Genomic DNA, 16,912 nt, shown 5'->3' with positions numbered 1-16,912 from the left:
TCCTTAGAGATGGTGCTGTGTAAGTCAAGCACAGTATTAAAAGACACTGCAATCTTTAATATGTGTTATTTTAAATTCATAAATCTGATTCACAGAAATATCACAGAAGCATCATCAATCCTTCTTCCCTTCTGACGTATTTTTTTAATAATTTGCCACAGTTTCTGCAATTAAAAGATATCCCAAACATTTACAGAAAACAGATGAGACAGAAAACTACCCCTGTGGACAGTCACATGCAATCATTATGCTTACTCCAATAAACACCTCCAAATATGCCAAGATTAATACCTGCATATATTTAAATTACTCCTTTGAAAGAGATTAGACTTAAGGCATCCCACCTATTCCCAGAGGCAGCATGCAGTGATTATTCCTTAGAGATATTTTCAAGGGGAAAATATCTTGTTCAAAAGTACTGAATGTTGTGATACTGCCACATATAAAACCCTCTTCTTTTAGTTTCCCATTTAGGGTACATAAGCCTTTATTTTCTGTTTAAATGTACTAATCTTCTTAACAGTATAATCAAGCCTTTAATATATAATATTATCAGTTTATATTTAGAAGGAATAACCATCACGTTAGTGGTGACGGACATATCTCTCCATTCATCTGACTAAAATACACTGAATAAATCCCTTTCCCCAATTCATTTCTGCAGAGACAGCAAGCAGCTTTATTTTATTTAAAAGCAAATCATTCAGTTGCAAAATATTTATAGTTAATATGTAAAAATCCTGCTTTAAATTTGAGAAACATTTCTTTCTTCCTCCATTTCTTGCAGGGAAATATTCCAGTTTGTAGCTTTTTAAATAATGCAGGATTTTGCAGGCTACAAATTCAACAAAAGGCATTCCTACAGTGAACAAATCATGAAAACCTAAATTATCTTTGCATCTTTCTAGAGTTTTGTGTTCTTGGAAAGTAAAAATGAGCTTGATCCCTTAGGTACATTTAAGTAAGTTTATATTTAAACTTATCTCCAGACTCTGTTTAAACAGAACTGAGAGATCTCCTAGTAATTCCTATGCCTGCCCAATATACTATCATCTTTGTACCACATAAAAAGTGCCCCCATCAATACAAAACTTGAGCCAGATCTAAGCCACAGAAATGTAGCCTTCCTGGGAGATATTAAAGGGAGATTTCCAAGACACGAGACAGTAGAGTTATCTTTTGGCATATGACAGGTGTTGCACTAGGCCTGCCATGACATGTACAGTAAACATAATAAATAGCTGCTCTACATCCAGAACCTTGAAATACATATTAAGACCTCTGCCACCTCACTCACATATATTTCCTTGTGGTACCTCTTCTGATTCTGAAGAGCACATTTTAGCCACCCAACATGTAACTATTCATCCTAGAAGCAATCTGATTGCCTGCAACAGAAAAGCTCAAGAAACAGCAAAACAGCCAGGTATGTAACAAGGGATATCATGGAACATGCTCTTAAGTGTATAACTAAAAGAAAATTTATTATTATACTTAAATTATACCTAAACATTTCCAAATTGATCAAAAAGAATAGAGGAAATGTAATGTGTTACTATCATTCATTCCTGATTTGCCTCAATGTTAAATACCTATATAAGGTACCCACAAGTAAAACCCAAAATTAAAAAGGCCATCAAATTGTGGCCTAGCTAATTACAAAGACGTCAATCTCTCTATATCCCAATTGACATAAAAAAGCACAAAGAAGATGATTCCCCTCTAATTCAAATGCATTGCAACCACTCTACACGCTAAACATAATAAACATATGTTAAATTCAGCAGAAGAGATGAGAACTGAACCGGGATACAGTTCGAACATTATCTAGATTGTTTGACCTGGACATGTTTTCCCTACCAATACATCAGCCCAGCAGTCTGGGGGGAAGTCACTAGATGGAAGTTGTCAATGCAGCAACATTGTCAGAGCCATGAGCCCCAGCACTCTGGAAAAGGAGAGAAGAGGGGGAAAAATCTAGTAAGCTGAAAATCTGACTGCTCCTTCACACGTGGTCATCTCTTCTGCCTCACCTTTCTGCACCTGGATGCCACGGTCAGCCTTGCCCGGACACAGCACTGCCCCAAGAGGGATGAAGACTGCCATCCGGATGTTCTGCTTGAGGAGTAAATTAGGAAAAATTTCAAGAAGAGGGTTAAAGCTTTTCCTGCTGCCCAAAGCTCTTGTCTCATCACTGGTATTACACAATGCATCAAAGAGCTGTGGGCTTTGCTGGCACTGTTCCTCTTTCATGGTGATAACAGTCCTCCTCCTCCCTGGAGCACTAAAAGCTGGAACACTTCAAGGTGTCAGACAGAACACGCAATTTTTGTTTATCAACAATTTGACCATTCTGAAGATTTGAGGTGCTACGCTTACTAGCACCTGTATGAGTTCTGCACATCATGAAAAATCTCCATGCTCTAGAGAAAATACATCAATTAGAACAAAAAGGTTCCCTGTTTCTCACTATTTGCAAGTGGAGAATACCTTGATATCTGCAACAAGAGAATACTTGGTAACTGCAACGAGTGCCGGCTTTGTAAATCTGGAATGAAAGGCTCTCACTAGTTGCTCACTAGTGTTTCTTAGCGGTTAGTGATGTGCAGTCAGGAGAAATATTGTACTGCAATTAATTTTACAATGTGTTTTCTCAAATGGAAAATGTTGCAAATAGGAGGAGGATTTGCTCTCTACTGTAATCTCACTAACTGGGAAAAAGGCACTTGGGGGGAGTTGGACATAGTTGCACCACTACCACTGCTCAGAGACAGCTGAGAGTTTATAAAATTGATTTGTATTAAGAAAACAGCCAGATGCCATTGCATTGGCACTCTGTTGGTGATGAGTGGCATAAAGGCTCCCTAACATCTGCTACCACTTGATAAAACAAAACTTAGATCTCTTTGAGTGAAAAGGTCCACAGAGTAATCCGGGCTGCCTGAGGCTGGGAGGGAACGGTGCTGCGAGCTCCAGCCAAACCCACACCTTTTCATCTCCACTGGTTGAGGCAAATTCTGCAAACATCACAGCTCTGCTGGAACCCCTTTATACTCCATAACTGCACTAACTACAGGTTGAGGGAAAAACAGGGCAATAAAGAACACAGGGATCGCTTTCCTGAACAAAATAAACCTGCATCTCTCAAATCCAATTTGTACGTCCGCTCTGGCAGTTCATTTCTATTTGAGGTGGACAGCCCTGTAAATATTGTTCCATGAAAAAAAAAAAAAAAAGAGATCATTTTAGAGACATGAAGGACTATTTGTCTAGTTCAACGAATGACAATTCTATAGATGCACTGCAACAGGTTTTCAAGTTCAGAAGCAGAAATATCCTTTAACTGTAAGACATCCAGAAGGAGGCAAGTGATAGATCTCCTCTAAGCCTTTTTACTGAACATTTCATTAGGGAAAAGATTTCTGCTGAAAAAGAAAACTGAACAATGTAAAGCAAAATGTGGTCAACTTATACATTAGTAGCCACATAGCAACCACAGGTATCACTATAGAAAGCATGAGTCTGTTACCTTGGAAATGTCATTATTGCTACCAACTGTGCCTTGGTGCCTTAAAGAGAGAATTATTATTCTGTAATTTATTTTGGGAACAAACATGAGTAGAGTGGTCTGAATCAGATCTGTTCAGTGGCCGGAAATTAAATGGTCAACTTGTCAGAAGTAGAACTGTTCAATTTTTGGTTCAGTGACCAAAATGAAAAGAGAAAGAAAGAAAAAGAGATCAGCTTGGGTTAACATAAAAAGGAGAAGTACTGAGGGATCTGGCACAAAAAATAAATTAAAATATCAGTTAGGTCAATATGAAAATCTTCAATGAACCCAAAACAATTAGATAAAGAATTTTGTTCAAGCAGAAAAGTCTCATTCCATTTTCTGATTATGCAGGTAACTTCTTTTCTTTTTCTTTTTCACAGTCAGTTTCACAATTAAGATACATTTACAAAACAAAAATAATGTTTTGAAAATATCAGGAATATATTTCAAATGTTTCACTTCTCCCCATTTTCCATTAAAACTTTTACCACATTCTACTGAAATAAATTATCAGGTTTTATCCTTTACAAAACCAGATTGTATATGAATTCACTACAGACATGGCAATTCTAACTAAATTAATTCATAGAATCACAGAATGGTTTGGTTTGGAAGGGATTTAAATATCATCTTGTTCCAATGCTCCTGCCATGGGCAGGGACACCTTCCACCAGACCAGGTTGCTCAAAGCCCCATCCAATCTCGCCTTGAACACTCTGAGTTATGACGAGTCCAGAACTTCTCTGGGCAACCTGTTCTAGTGCCTCACCATTCTCACAGCAAAAAATTTCTTCCTAATACTTAATCTAGACCTGCCCTCTTTCAGTTTAAAGCCATTACCCCTTGTCCTGTCACTACATGCTCTTGTAAGAAGTCCCTTTCCAGCTCTCTTGTCGGCCCTTTTCAGGTACCAGAAAGATGCGCTGAGGTCTCTCCAGAACCTTCTCTTCTCCAGGCTGAGCAACCCCAATTCTCTCAGTTTGTCTTCATCAGAGAGATGCTCAGACCTCTGATCATCTTCACGGCCCTCTGGACTTGCCCCAACAGGTCGATGTCCTTCTCATGTTGGGGGCCCCAGAGCCCCACACAGTACTCCAGGTTGGGTATCACAGAGTGGAGCAGAAGGGCAGAATCACCTCCCCTGACCTTCTGGCCACACTGCTTTTGATGCAGCCCAGGACATGTTTGGCTTTCCGGGCTGCAAGTGCACATTGCCAGCTCATGTCCAGCCTCTCATCCAACAGCATCCTCAAGTCCTTCTCCTCAGGACTGCTTGTGATCTATTCTCTACCCAGCCTGTATTTGTGCTTGGGATTGCTCATACAAGAACTTTATCAACTTCAAAAACTATTCAACAGGGTATCAGTCATCAGCAAATCAACTAAAATACTTGGAAAGCATAAAAATATTTGCCTGGGGTTTTGGATCTTTGTACTAATGGGAATGAGGTTCTGAAGGCTACAGTCATTTTGGGCCAGAGTCAGAAGTACTGTACAGAAATGTCAAACACTGGAATTTAGCCAGAGACCCTTTTTTTCAAACATACATAGCAATTTATAGTACTGATTCTTTAATTTTGATACCTGGCATCCCCCCAGACTTCTGCACTGCAAGGTTGGACAGTGCTTTGTTAAACCAGGATCTTTGCCTTGGCCAGTTGTGCTGTTTTGTTTCTCTCTGCAGTTCTTGGTATCAGTGTTTTCATCCAATGCCCAGATAAATGTGTCTAATTCTGGAAGGAGGGTTGTTTTTTTTCTAGCAGTGCATTTCCCCTGTGAGATAGGAACACTGGAAGGTTATTGTGGGTTGGAAACCACAGCTTGTTTAGCCAGAAAGATAAATATTATCTATATTTCTTGTTCTTTCCTATCTATTGTATTGTCCTGGACAGCAGTGGGAAAAGTGGAAGGCAAATGGCAGAGACCTTGCCAAGCCCCATGACATGATGAATGACTTCTCACATCCCAGGGCTTGACATGAAGAGAGGCCACAGAGGGTCATGCTGCTGTTTTCAGATGTTAAAAAGGCTGATCACCTACCCATTGCTTTCATTTCCAGCAGAAAGAGTTCCCCCATGCGGGACCCGCCCAGCTCTTCCATGAAGTATTCGTCTGCAATAGCATGGTCACCTACCCAGGAAAGCTGATTTTCGGTATCCTTGCTAACTCATTTATGGATATTCTACCAGACATGTTGAATGCCATGACCACAAAGTACCTCTCAGCCACAGAGAGAAAAATATTCCTGGATTTCTTCAAGTCTTCTGAGCAGCAAGTGTTGTGTGCTCTCTCTTTTTCCCTTTCCTTCCCTCCTCTCCATATCATATGCACATGGACAGACAATTGTGGACAACCAATATGCAAATCCCTTCAAACCAAGCTGGAGCAGGAACCACCTGTGGATGGGATGCAGCAGGATGAAGAGGGGAAAACAGCATTTGCTCTTGGATTCATGCCTGTGCATGAAAGGGAGCTTGCTTGATGGATTTCACTGTACAAACCGAGGGTTTTTTTTCTTTGCCAACTTCTGATCATCTAACTGCACTCTTGAAAATTACATTGGGGAGATGGAAAGAGGGAATTCGTGAGGTCCCTGATTCTGTGTGCTTTTCACCAGCTGGACTGCTCAGTGTACAGCCACAATGCAGCCAGGCTCTGGAAGGGGACATGGGATAGGCTGCCAGCATCCAGCCACCCATATCAGCAAGCAATGATGAGGAGACACCGGCACAGCTGGAGCTGGAGCTGGCAGGCAGACCCTTTTCCTGTCTCAGATCTGTCAGGTCATACCTGTTTATTTACAAAACTATCCTTCAAGTAGACATGGGGAGGAATAAATTACTCTGTATAATCTGAGGCAATCAAAATTTTGCTAAGCGTCGTGCAAGAGCTCTTGGCATTTTGTATCAGTCTGTTTTATAATTCAGTTCCCTCAGCCCAGTGTGTACAGTCCTGTCTCCTGTGAGAAACAAGCAGTCACAAACATGAGTATGTGTGAGTAGAAGTCATTCTGGGAAACACATACAGACCTTCAGCCTTTGATAATTAATCTGCTCACCCTGCTGAAGAAAACCAAGGGGACTGCCAGTTCCCCCGCCACTCTACCTTGCAAAACCAAAGAGAGAAAGCAGTGACCACCCTGCATGGCTGCATGACCCAAGGCTTCTGCTGCAAGAGACACAGCAACAGCTTTACACATGGTTTCACAAATATTTCCAACACCCAGTGAGCCCCTACACCCAGAAGGCTGGGCTTATTAATAATACTTCTCATACTAATACTTCTCTCTTAGCAAAACTAAATCAAGTTTTACTGCAGGCATAATAAAATAAAATACTCCGCACTGTCCCCTGGAGCTGCTCCCTCCTCAGAGTAGGCAGAGAGGAAGAGGGGAGGAGAGGATGGGGGTGGAGGCATGCGAGGCCACCACCCATCTGATGTGTTTTCCTGCTGGCACCCAGCCCTTCAGCAAGGAGGTGGGAAGAGGCTGTCCTGCAGCACACCACCTGCTGGGGAGCAGGTCTGTGGGGAGCGCTGGTCCCACTGCAGGGCTGGGTACACCCCATGGTGTTTGTCACCCCAGGACACAGGAAACTAGGGCAGAACTTGGGCATGCACTGTAACACGTGCACAGTTCAGAAAGAAACCTGCAGGACACAGAATTTTAGGAAGGTCAATGTAGAATTCTGCAAGAAGGCAGGGGTGCGGAATGTAAGACTAAGGGTAGGGGAGATGGATTTGTTGCCTGCTGTCACTCAGTGCTCTTGCAGGTTGAACTTCAACAGATACAGTCTGGAAAAGTGCCATTGATTTCACCCCCAACGAGATGCTTGTGAAACTCTCACAACCAATATTAATATCAAAGCACTAGAGAGGAGCAGGGAACAGTCACTTCTGTTTTGTTCCCAGAATGAAAAAATATGGCAAGAGGGACCTTACCAAGGCTGTGACAAACAGCCTCCACTTTGTGATAAAAGCCTTTGGGAAAGTGTCTGAACTCCTTGCCTGCTCCTCAGCAACTTTCACAGGGCACTCATGTCCAGTCCCCCAGGACTCTTGCTTTTTCAACTGAGATGTTCATATAAAAGGCATTGCCTACAACAAGTCATGAGGAAACTCTGCAATGTAGTAGTCAGGGATGTCCTGATTCCATGGGAAGATCAGGATCCCACTGGGGTGGACGGAGAGGACCTTTGTGGATGGAGATCTCTACCAGCATGCAAAACCCACATTCACCAAACAGTATCCCCAAACAGAAAGTCATGCTGACAGCAGCAGGACAAGGGTGAACAGCCAACAACTACACCACAGGGAGTCTGGAGTGACGCAGGTGATGCTGAGGCTGGTGAGATGAAGAACAAGCCCACAGGTGCCTCTGCCTGAAGCTAAACTAAACCCAGCTGCCCCGAAACACTGTGGTGCCACTGAGGCATCAGCTGTTCCAGATGGTTGCAGCAGACAATGGCAAGGAGCCTGTGGCTCCGTGCCCGGCCACGGGGTGCCATCTCCAGCCCCAGCCAGGACCTCTCCAGCTGCAGAAGGACAGAGTAATGCCTGGTCCTGGACTGTGGAATAAACAGGTACAAATCCTAATGTCCCCTACAAACCCCAGTTCTCCTTCTCCAAACAGGATGTACACCTCTCAGAAACGGCCCTATTTAAGGCAAATGCTTAGTGAGATATATGAAAAGTCTTCAAAAAAGCCCACTTCCATGACCTTGCTCTTCCCTTTAGGAAAAGAGTCAAAAATGTGTCACCTGTGGGAGGCATCTGAGCACTGAGGAGACCTGGTGAAGGTCCCATGGGCATGGACCAGGGGGATCTCTATCTCCATGATGCCACTGTCCATGGAGAGTCCATGGGATCTGGATGTGAGCTGTGAAAATTGTGTGGCACGCTATGGCTTTCCTTTTCCAGGACTGACCTGAAGGAAGGAGGGATGGAGGAAGGTCACCTGCCCAACAAGAAGGCATCATCTGACAAACTGGGAAGGTCTTTCCCTGAGTAATCTGCCAGTGGGCCTTGATAGATATTAGAAGCTGCACTGTCAGAGTTTGTCCTATGTTTATCCCATAGGTAAATCCTAGTTGGGAGGAAAAAAAAGGTAGGAGTTACACAAATATTCCAGACACACATTTGCACTCTGTGCACCTTTCATGCCCGATGAAAAGGCAGGAAATGTTAACACAAAGAGAGGAAGCATGTTAAAAAGGCTGAACCTTTCATCGGAGACCACTGAAATTCTCATAGCAAGGGCCAGTATGAAAGGTTGCTTATTCTCAGAGGTAAGACAGTGCCATTTCCTTCCCTCTCCATGCAGCAAACACTCATGACAAATCCAAACCACAGCTGTAGGGCATGAGATGCACAAAGCAAATAAAGGTTGCATCTGAATCCATCTCAGCTGCATCACCATGGCTATTACAGGATTGAAAATCATACTTCAACCAGTCAATATGCAAATACTGTAGTATTGTACCATCATAAAAAATGCTACAGTATTTCAAAAGCAGTGGCCTCCAAAAATCGAAATCAAAGCAACAGTAAGGAAAATGAGAAATGCCACAGGTCTGACAATCTCACTCTGTTCTACCTAATGAACCAACATGGGTTTGGTGGAATAATCAATACAAGAAGCAATGGAGAAACATCCTACATGCACCCATGCAACAGTAACCTACTTATAAATCATTTAGTGGTCACCTTAGGTCTTGAAGTACAAGATTCATCTCTTGTTTTTTATATATATCTATTTATATATAATTACAACTACTAATTATTTATAAGAAAAGCAGTTTGTATGAACAAACTTTAGCAATGAATTCCACAGATAAATTATGCACATTAAAAAATATTTTTAAATGCAGAAATCAGAAAATATGTGCAATATTTCCACTGAAACAGTATTTTTACACCCTTTAACTTTTCATAGGTTTCTTTTCTTCCTTGACTTCAACACGGAGTGTCATGTTATAAGAAGGTCTGTGCACACATGCCAGCTCCCACAGCAAGCCCCGGGCCTCGGATGGTGAACTCATTGAGGCAGAGATCATTTTTTCATGTACACAGACCACAGTCTGTCCTACACAGACCCACAATACCAACAATACCGTGTCTGTCCCACAGTGAGATGTCACCTTACAAATGTGGGTCACGCCAGCACGCCATGCTGGCTTTGATTTCTGTTATTTGGGGCAATCAAGTCTCCTTTGCAGGGGGGAGCAGCCCCCTGATGAGGGGAGAAAGGATTTAACCGGAGATTACATCTCTTCTGCAAATTTGCAAGAAAGGCTCATTTAGGCCTTTCTGGACCTTCTACCTCCTTTCATCAATCCCTTGCCTGATGACATCTTTGTCTGGGCCATCTGCTGACCGCTTATGTGGCCCATGAATTACAGTGATGGCAGCTGAAATCATTGAAATTTAACATCTTCCCTGGCAAAACACAGTTTGTAAGAGGCCGTCAGCTGTGACCTTGCCTACCTTTTTCTTTTAAGGTTGGAACCCTTCCTCAGTTTCTGGTCAAGGGATCTTAAAAGCATAACTTTTTAAAATTTGCAAAGACATACCACATGAACTCTGGGTCCACACAAGAGCTTCAGAAACACAGACAATGCGTTGGTCAACATCAAGATCTAGAAACACATATTCACTCAATAACATGCTAAGTAAGGCTCAGATCTGAGAAATTCAAACAGGCCACAGTACTCATAAATCAGCCTTCCTTTTTCAAAGCTCACTTTATGCAAGAAAATCCTAAATAAAGCAGAGCAGAGTCAGGGTGCGCTCTGCGGGCTTTGGTGGATGAGGGCACTTTTAGTAAATGCTGACCCAAGATGAAATTTTTATGAGCTATGAAACCCTTATGCAGCTGCACGATACTGCTCAGGACCTCAGAGGAAAGGAGAGACTTGAAGACCAAGAGTCCCCCCCATTCTTACTAATTCCCTCACCATTGCTACCTATTGCCAGCCTCACATTTTTATTATGTGTCCCTTAAGAGTTCTAAAATAATCCCTGGAGCTAACTGGGTTCCCATGAGCAAAATTTTTTTCACACTTCTTTAATTTAAAACAAAAAACTGTTGAAGGCTTCATTCTCCTACAGATCAGAGAAGGGTGTAAGTGGATGAGATGAAAGGTTTTGAGGGAATACCCTGCGAAAGACTCAAGAAGCTGACCTGGTTCTCAGGCTGATACTGAAAAACATGGACCAAAATCTGATCTTCTATTACCACCACACTATCTCTAATGTCACCCTCTTCCTGTGCATTACTTATTTCTTCTGACTCACTAAAAGCTTCCTATACTTCAGCATAACTGATAAAGAAAGTATCAATAACTGAGTTTCTGCCACTCAGTTATAATCCTGTTTATACCTCAAGCAGCATCACTACTTACATGCCAGCTATTCTTTCTTCCCTTCCCTCACTTCAAACTCAAACATGTTTTTAATTCCTAATAATCTGAAGAATAAGAATTTACAATGAAAATACCCACCAGAAATGTAAGTAACCCTAATGAAAATAGATCCTAAGTCACAATCTGTATTTCTTAAATACAGCAGTTAAGAATGAAGGTGGAATTGGACAGACTTTAAACAACTTTTTATCAGTGCTGAAAGAGTGCATAACTACCACTTAAAATAGTTGAAAACTGTTTTTTTACAACCTATCATGGCAATAGTTCCAGACAATATACAGTATATCTAAGAATAGTAGCAGTCATTGATGGAAACTGATAACATTTGGGGACTGAAGGTTAATCCGTTCTGGAAAAAAAAGGGAACAATGGAGAGTGAAATAGAAACTCAAGTCTCATTAAATAAAACTATTTTAAGGACAGAATGATGAGTTTTAACATCAATCATGGGAAAACAGTTCAAAGTTGTTCCTAAAAGATCTAAATTTGAAACCTTGGGAAAAAGGAACTCTTTGCAGTGACAGCAAAAAAAATCTTAAGGGATAAGACAAAATACAGTGTAAAGATAATCCGTTTGTATTTTTTAAACACTACAAATCGGACTGTTCATTTTGAGCTTTCTGTGATTAAGGTCAGTAAAGACTCAATGTTCAGTCAAGTTTATCCTTATTTCTTTATGCAGCTCCAATGTACTTATCTGCCCATAAATCATGGTACGTGCTCTCAGCACTGAAGGCGCATTGACATGGATAATCAAAAATTGACCACAGATTGCAAATAAACCCAAATGAAGTTGTATAAAAATTTTCAATTTATCCTGTTGTTGGCTTGATTTTATTTTTTTTTTAAGAAATTGTATTCTGCTCTGTATATTACAGGGGAAATCCCAGGAGAAAAAACCAAAACAGGATCCTTGCTGTCTACCAGCAAAGCCACGATCAAGCCAAGCGGGCCGTGATGCAGCTCTCTGAACACGCAACCACTGCTCAGGTGGAAGAAAACTGAGCAGGTGCCCACATCAAACCAGCGCACACTTTGTCAGTTTGCATTTGAGCAGGTGCATAAGTGCTTTGCTCAAAGACTTAGTTACATTTAAAATAAGCTAATTCGAGGAATAAAAGTCTACCAAAGATAATAAAATTGTTTACTGATGTATCAAGTCAGTCCTCTATATAAAAGAGCATATTTATAGGCAGCATAGGTCTGGTCCTGTTCAATCAGTGATTAAATATTTACTGATTTCAGGAATAGGGCCAAGTCTGGACTATTTTTAAGGATTAGGGGAGAAGTGCTAAATCCCAAAGTATCTAATTTAACTATGTAAAGTAGGGAATATTATTGCCTTTGTTTTACTTATGAAATTCAAAGGCACGGGAAAGTAAAGTGCCAGACTCAGGGTGTCAGAGAAGCCACTTGCAGAAGCTCTTGTGCTTGCCCAGTTCCCAGGAGAGTGTCTTCTGCAACACATGCTGTTCCTCTCCCGTCGTGCTGGGGCAGTGCCACGGACAGTTGGGCAAAGGTCTGAGAGGCCCTGTTACAGCCCCACTGAATGCACAGTGGTTTGACAACCCCTCCAAGAGCCCAAGGAAATGTCTAAACAAATTAGCAGAAAGTCATTGGCCGATTTTTTTTTTATCAGATTTTTTTCTCATCCAGCGCTTGACATGTGGTTTCATCCATTTCACTCCTCTTTGAACCTGATGCTCTTGGATGCTACTGTCACATGTCTCTGTTGAATGAAGGGGCAGTAAGTGTAAAAAAGGGCCTCACTGGAACTTGCAAAGATTTGGACCAGTGTATTTTAATATGATCTCTGAGCAGTTGAATTTGCATTGTACATATGTAAATCTCCCTTTGTCCTGTGCTTCTGTGCAGCATCTCAAAACTCCTGCTCTTTGTCCCCAGAAGACCACCTTTAAACTTTGATTTCTAAATGAAAAATGCTCAACCAGTGCAGACTGGCATTTTCCAGCATTTTTTAACTGCACTATATAAAATTCCATGTTGCTTCAAATTATTTTTTCAGATTGTATACTCTGAGGGTTTTTTCCTCGTGCTATATTTAACACTGATAATTGTTACATTTAAAAATATTCAAATGAGATATTTCAAAATATCTAACTGATTAAGTGTGCTTAGCTCACGGATATGTCTGTTGCACTGTGCATAGCAAATAGGCAGTGCTTCTTGCCTTGAAATAATTTGGTATGGGTAGATGTTTAATCAATGCACAAATCTGAAAAGAAATTTGTTTGGTATCAGTTAGGAGGCTGGCTCACACCGAGGTGTACCTACACCTTGCACTGTGTAAACAAATTAGTTTCCAGGTTCGTCTTGTGGACTTTCTTCTGTGTTCATCCTTTGAACGCGTGCAATTTCTTTACACTTTCTTAACACGGTGGCTTTAAAAGATACCCTGAAACGCTTGGGTTGCACCCCCGGGCAGATGTTGGCCTCTGGGTGGTGCTTGGGGCAGCAGTGCCCGCTTCAGACGGGAAGGCGTAACCGCGGTGCCAGTTTCGGAGGGGCAGCGGGGTTAAGGGTGTCCCCGGGGAGATGCCGCAGCAGCAGCGCACGGAGCGCGCTGGGCGAGGCGCGCAGGGCCGGGGAGAGGCGCGGGGCAGCAGCGGCTCCGCAGAATCTGAGAGCGGACAGGGAAAAATCCCGCGAGCCACAGAGGTAAATTCAAAGACGCCGCGTTTTGCTCTCTCAGATGCAAAAACAGCGGCGGAAAATCCACCCCTGGCCACCTGAAAGGTCTGGCGCGCAGCTGGGGCGCCGCTCCGCAAGCTGGTACTTCGAGTCAAAAACCCTTTTAAAAGAGCGAGAGGCAGAAGAGCATCCCCGGAGAAACAACCTCTGTCCCTGCTCCTCATCCTGCAGGACAGACGGACAGCCCTGCCCGTCGTACTGCCCGCAATGGTCCCACCAGAAACCTCTCTCCCTAGACCAGCAACGGGAGTTTAAACATCGGCTGCAGGCTGGAAACCACGGCAGCAGCGATGACAGGGAATGATTCGGTTATTTACGTGGCTGAACCATAATTTCAAAAATCCAGCATTTAAAATACGGAAATCCCAGCTTCTTTTTTCCCTCAGTGCATTTGTGGTTTAGCAGGTTGAATGCAATTTACTTAACTGGAGTGTGTATTACAGGCTGTAATATCTGGGAGCCTGTGGAAAAAAAATTTCTGGTGAGGTCATGTAATGGGTTGTTAAAAGGATAACAGTTTCCTATGAAAAGCAAAAGTTTCCTATGAATTTGGTAAAACTATATTGTTAAAGCTTATACTTAGGCAAAAGCTTATACTTAGGCAAAAACTTCAGGACCCCTTAGACTGTGTGAAAATAAATATTTGATATGTTTGGGGTTTATGTCTTTACAGTAAAAATTTCAATCAGAATCTTCACATAACTCAGTTATTCTGAACTGGAATATATCGAAGTCAAAAGTTTAACTTTATCTTTAGCCAAGGACCATCACACAGTATCTGTTTCTGAACAAAGCATTTTAAAGAAACATTTATTGACATTTTCTCTTTCAATTGCCTATTGCAGAATTAGCTGTTATTATTCTGTAGCATTGCAAACCCCAAGCAGACACAAAGAGAGAAGGATTAGACCTTTAAACGGTCTCTCACCATTATGAATTAAAAAATGTTTCCCACATGGAAGTTTTCTACACAGAGCAGTGGTGATGAGGCTGTGGAACAGCACAGTTGCTGGTTTCCAGGGGCACTCTGCAGCCGAAAGCAGGTTCCCACAACAGTGTACCTGCCCTGGGCTGTGTCCGTCACCCAGTACATCCCCAAAGTAGAGACTCTACTTTGTGAACAACTTTGCCTACTCTTGTTCATTCTCCTCCGCCTGGGCGCTTACAGAAAGGACGTTAATTTATTAATTCTGGGCACGACCTTCCATCTCCAAAGCCACCTGCGAGTGCCTGACCCCCAGCCCTCGCCCGTGGCTCCTTCAACGAGAGCAACAGGCTGGCTGGCTGCCCCGGCTGCGCCGGGCCGGTCCCCGCAGTGACACATCGCGGTGACCTGATGGCACCGCCAGCTGCGGCACCTCAGAACCCCCGAGGAGAGGGTGATGCGCTCAGTGCAAGCCGGCTCCGAAAGCCGCTGGAGTGAGAAAGGGACAGATTGCCGGCAACTTGGGAGGCTCTGGGTCAGGCTCGGGGCCAGTTGAGGAGAGGGGACTCGCAATTTCCTCTGGCTCCGGGCTGCGCCTGGCTGGAGCCACGCCGAGGCAGAGCTGGGACAGGGGCGCGGGCGGCGGTCCCCGCGCCCGGGGCTGGTGGAGACGGTCCCGCACGGCAGGGGTGCCCCTCCGAGCCTCCCGCCGGGGCTGACCTGGGGCACGGCACACGATCCCGGGGTTCCCCGTCCAGAGCGCCCGCTTTCCCCCCACCACTCTCCTTCCCGCCGGACACTCCGGGGCCGCCCAGGAGACGAGCAGCGCCGAGAACGGCGGGCGCCACCACCTACCCTGGTACTCCTGGCCGGGCACGTAGGCGGCGGGGTTGCCCGCGATGTGGAGGGCGATGAGCACCTCGCCCTGCTCGCCGTCGCCCTCCAGCTCGCCGTGGTGGGTGCAGAGGAAGAAGAAGGGCGAGAAGCGGGCACGGGGGGCAGCCGCCCGGCCCGCCGCCAGCAGGGCACCCAGGGCGGCCAGCAGGCAGGGCCAGCCCCCGGGGACGCCCCGCCGCCGCTCCATGCTGCTGCCGCCGGCGCCGCTGGGGCATCCAGGGCACGGCGGGGCCGGCGCTTCGCTCCGCTCCGCGCCGCGCGGGACGGGGCGGGACGGACGGGACGGGGCGGGCGCTGCCCCCCGCCGCGGCCCGCGGGACTTCGAGGGGAGGCGGGCGCGGGGCTCGGAGCGCGGAGCGGATCGGGCAGGGGCGGCCCCTCCGCGCCCGACGAAGGCTTGCGCCGTCCCCGCCTGCCGCTGCCGGGGTGTGGGGCACGGAGCTGGGAGTGCGAGGGCTGGGAATAATTTATTTCCCCCGGTGTCGGGGTGGGAGGGAGGGGAAGGTCCCTCCCCTCCTCCGCCTCCTCCTCCGCCGCCGCCCGCTCCTCCTGCTCCTCGCTCTGCGCGCCGGTGTGCGGTGCTGCCGCTGCGGGCACGGGGGCTGCTAGCTGGGCTCTGCTGCCCGCCCTTTGTCTGCCGCGGGGTCCCTGCCCCTGCCCTGCCCCTGCGTCCACGCCCCAGCTTCTGCCCCTGTCTCTGCTCCCGAATCCCAGCCCCTACCACTGCCCTTGCCTCGGTTCCTGTACCTGCCCCTTGTCCCTCCTCCTGTCCCTGTCCCTGCTCCACACCCGGACACCTGAGTCCCTGCCCCTGCTCCCTCCTTGTTCCCATATTCCTGTCTCTCTGCTTCTATCCCTCTATCCATTCTTTTGTCCCATTCTTCTGTCCCTCTCCTCCATCCCTTGTCCCTTTGCCCTGTCCATGTCCTTATCCTCAGCTTCTATCCCTCTATCCATCCCTCTGCCCCATCCCTCTGTCTCTGTGATCTCTCCCATGTCTTTTTGACTTGTCCATGTCCTTATCCCTCTGTCCCGGCCCCTGTACACCTGCCCAATCCCTTGTCCTTCTGCCCCTGCTCCTCTGTCTCAGTCCCAGCTCCTGCCCTTGGCCCCTGCTGCTGTCCCTGTCCCAGCCACAGCTCTGCCTCTGCTGTACCCACTGCTGGGGAAAAGTGAGATTTTTACTTAAACCTCCACTGCTATTTTTAACATGATACACATGCACACACAGGGACAGGGGTAGGTCCAGCAGCTCTGGGGGGGCAGTGTGTGAGTCCCTGGGGAGTGCAAGTCCCTGGGAGAGGGCTTTAATGCCCTGAGAGTGTGTGTCCAGGCCCTTCATCCCAGGAAGAGGGGCAAATCCAGTGGGGACCACAAAGAGGATGAGCAGCTGAACACAAAACAC

The 16,912-nt window shown here is 45.3% G+C and overlaps 1 protein-coding gene across 2 annotated transcripts in view; it reads right to left on the bottom strand.

The window, feature by feature from the left end:
- The window catches only part of RELN (reelin), a 279,986-nt gene extending 264,019 nt beyond the window's left edge, over positions 1–15,967 (bottom strand). Inside the window, exon 1 of one of the 2 annotated variants that reach the window (XM_064656747.1) lies at positions 15,466–15,967. In XM_064656747.1, the coding sequence (XP_064512817.1) occupies positions 15,466–15,694 (229 nt within the window). In that variant the 5' untranslated portion in view covers positions 15,695–15,967. The remainder of the gene's footprint in view (positions 1–15,465) is intronic. The other variant, XM_064656748.1, reaches the window with a different exon arrangement.
- Between the last annotated feature and the right edge of the window lie 945 nt (positions 15,968–16,912).

This window comes from Pseudopipra pipra, chromosome 5 (genome assembly GCF_036250125.1).
Source record: "Pseudopipra pipra isolate bDixPip1 chromosome 5, bDixPip1.hap1, whole genome shotgun sequence".
Classification (NCBI taxonomy): domain Eukaryota; kingdom Metazoa; phylum Chordata; class Aves; order Passeriformes; family Pipridae; genus Pseudopipra; species Pseudopipra pipra.
The sequence above is the reverse complement of the archived record's forward strand: the minus strand, read 5'-3'. Positions and strand labels throughout refer to the sequence as shown.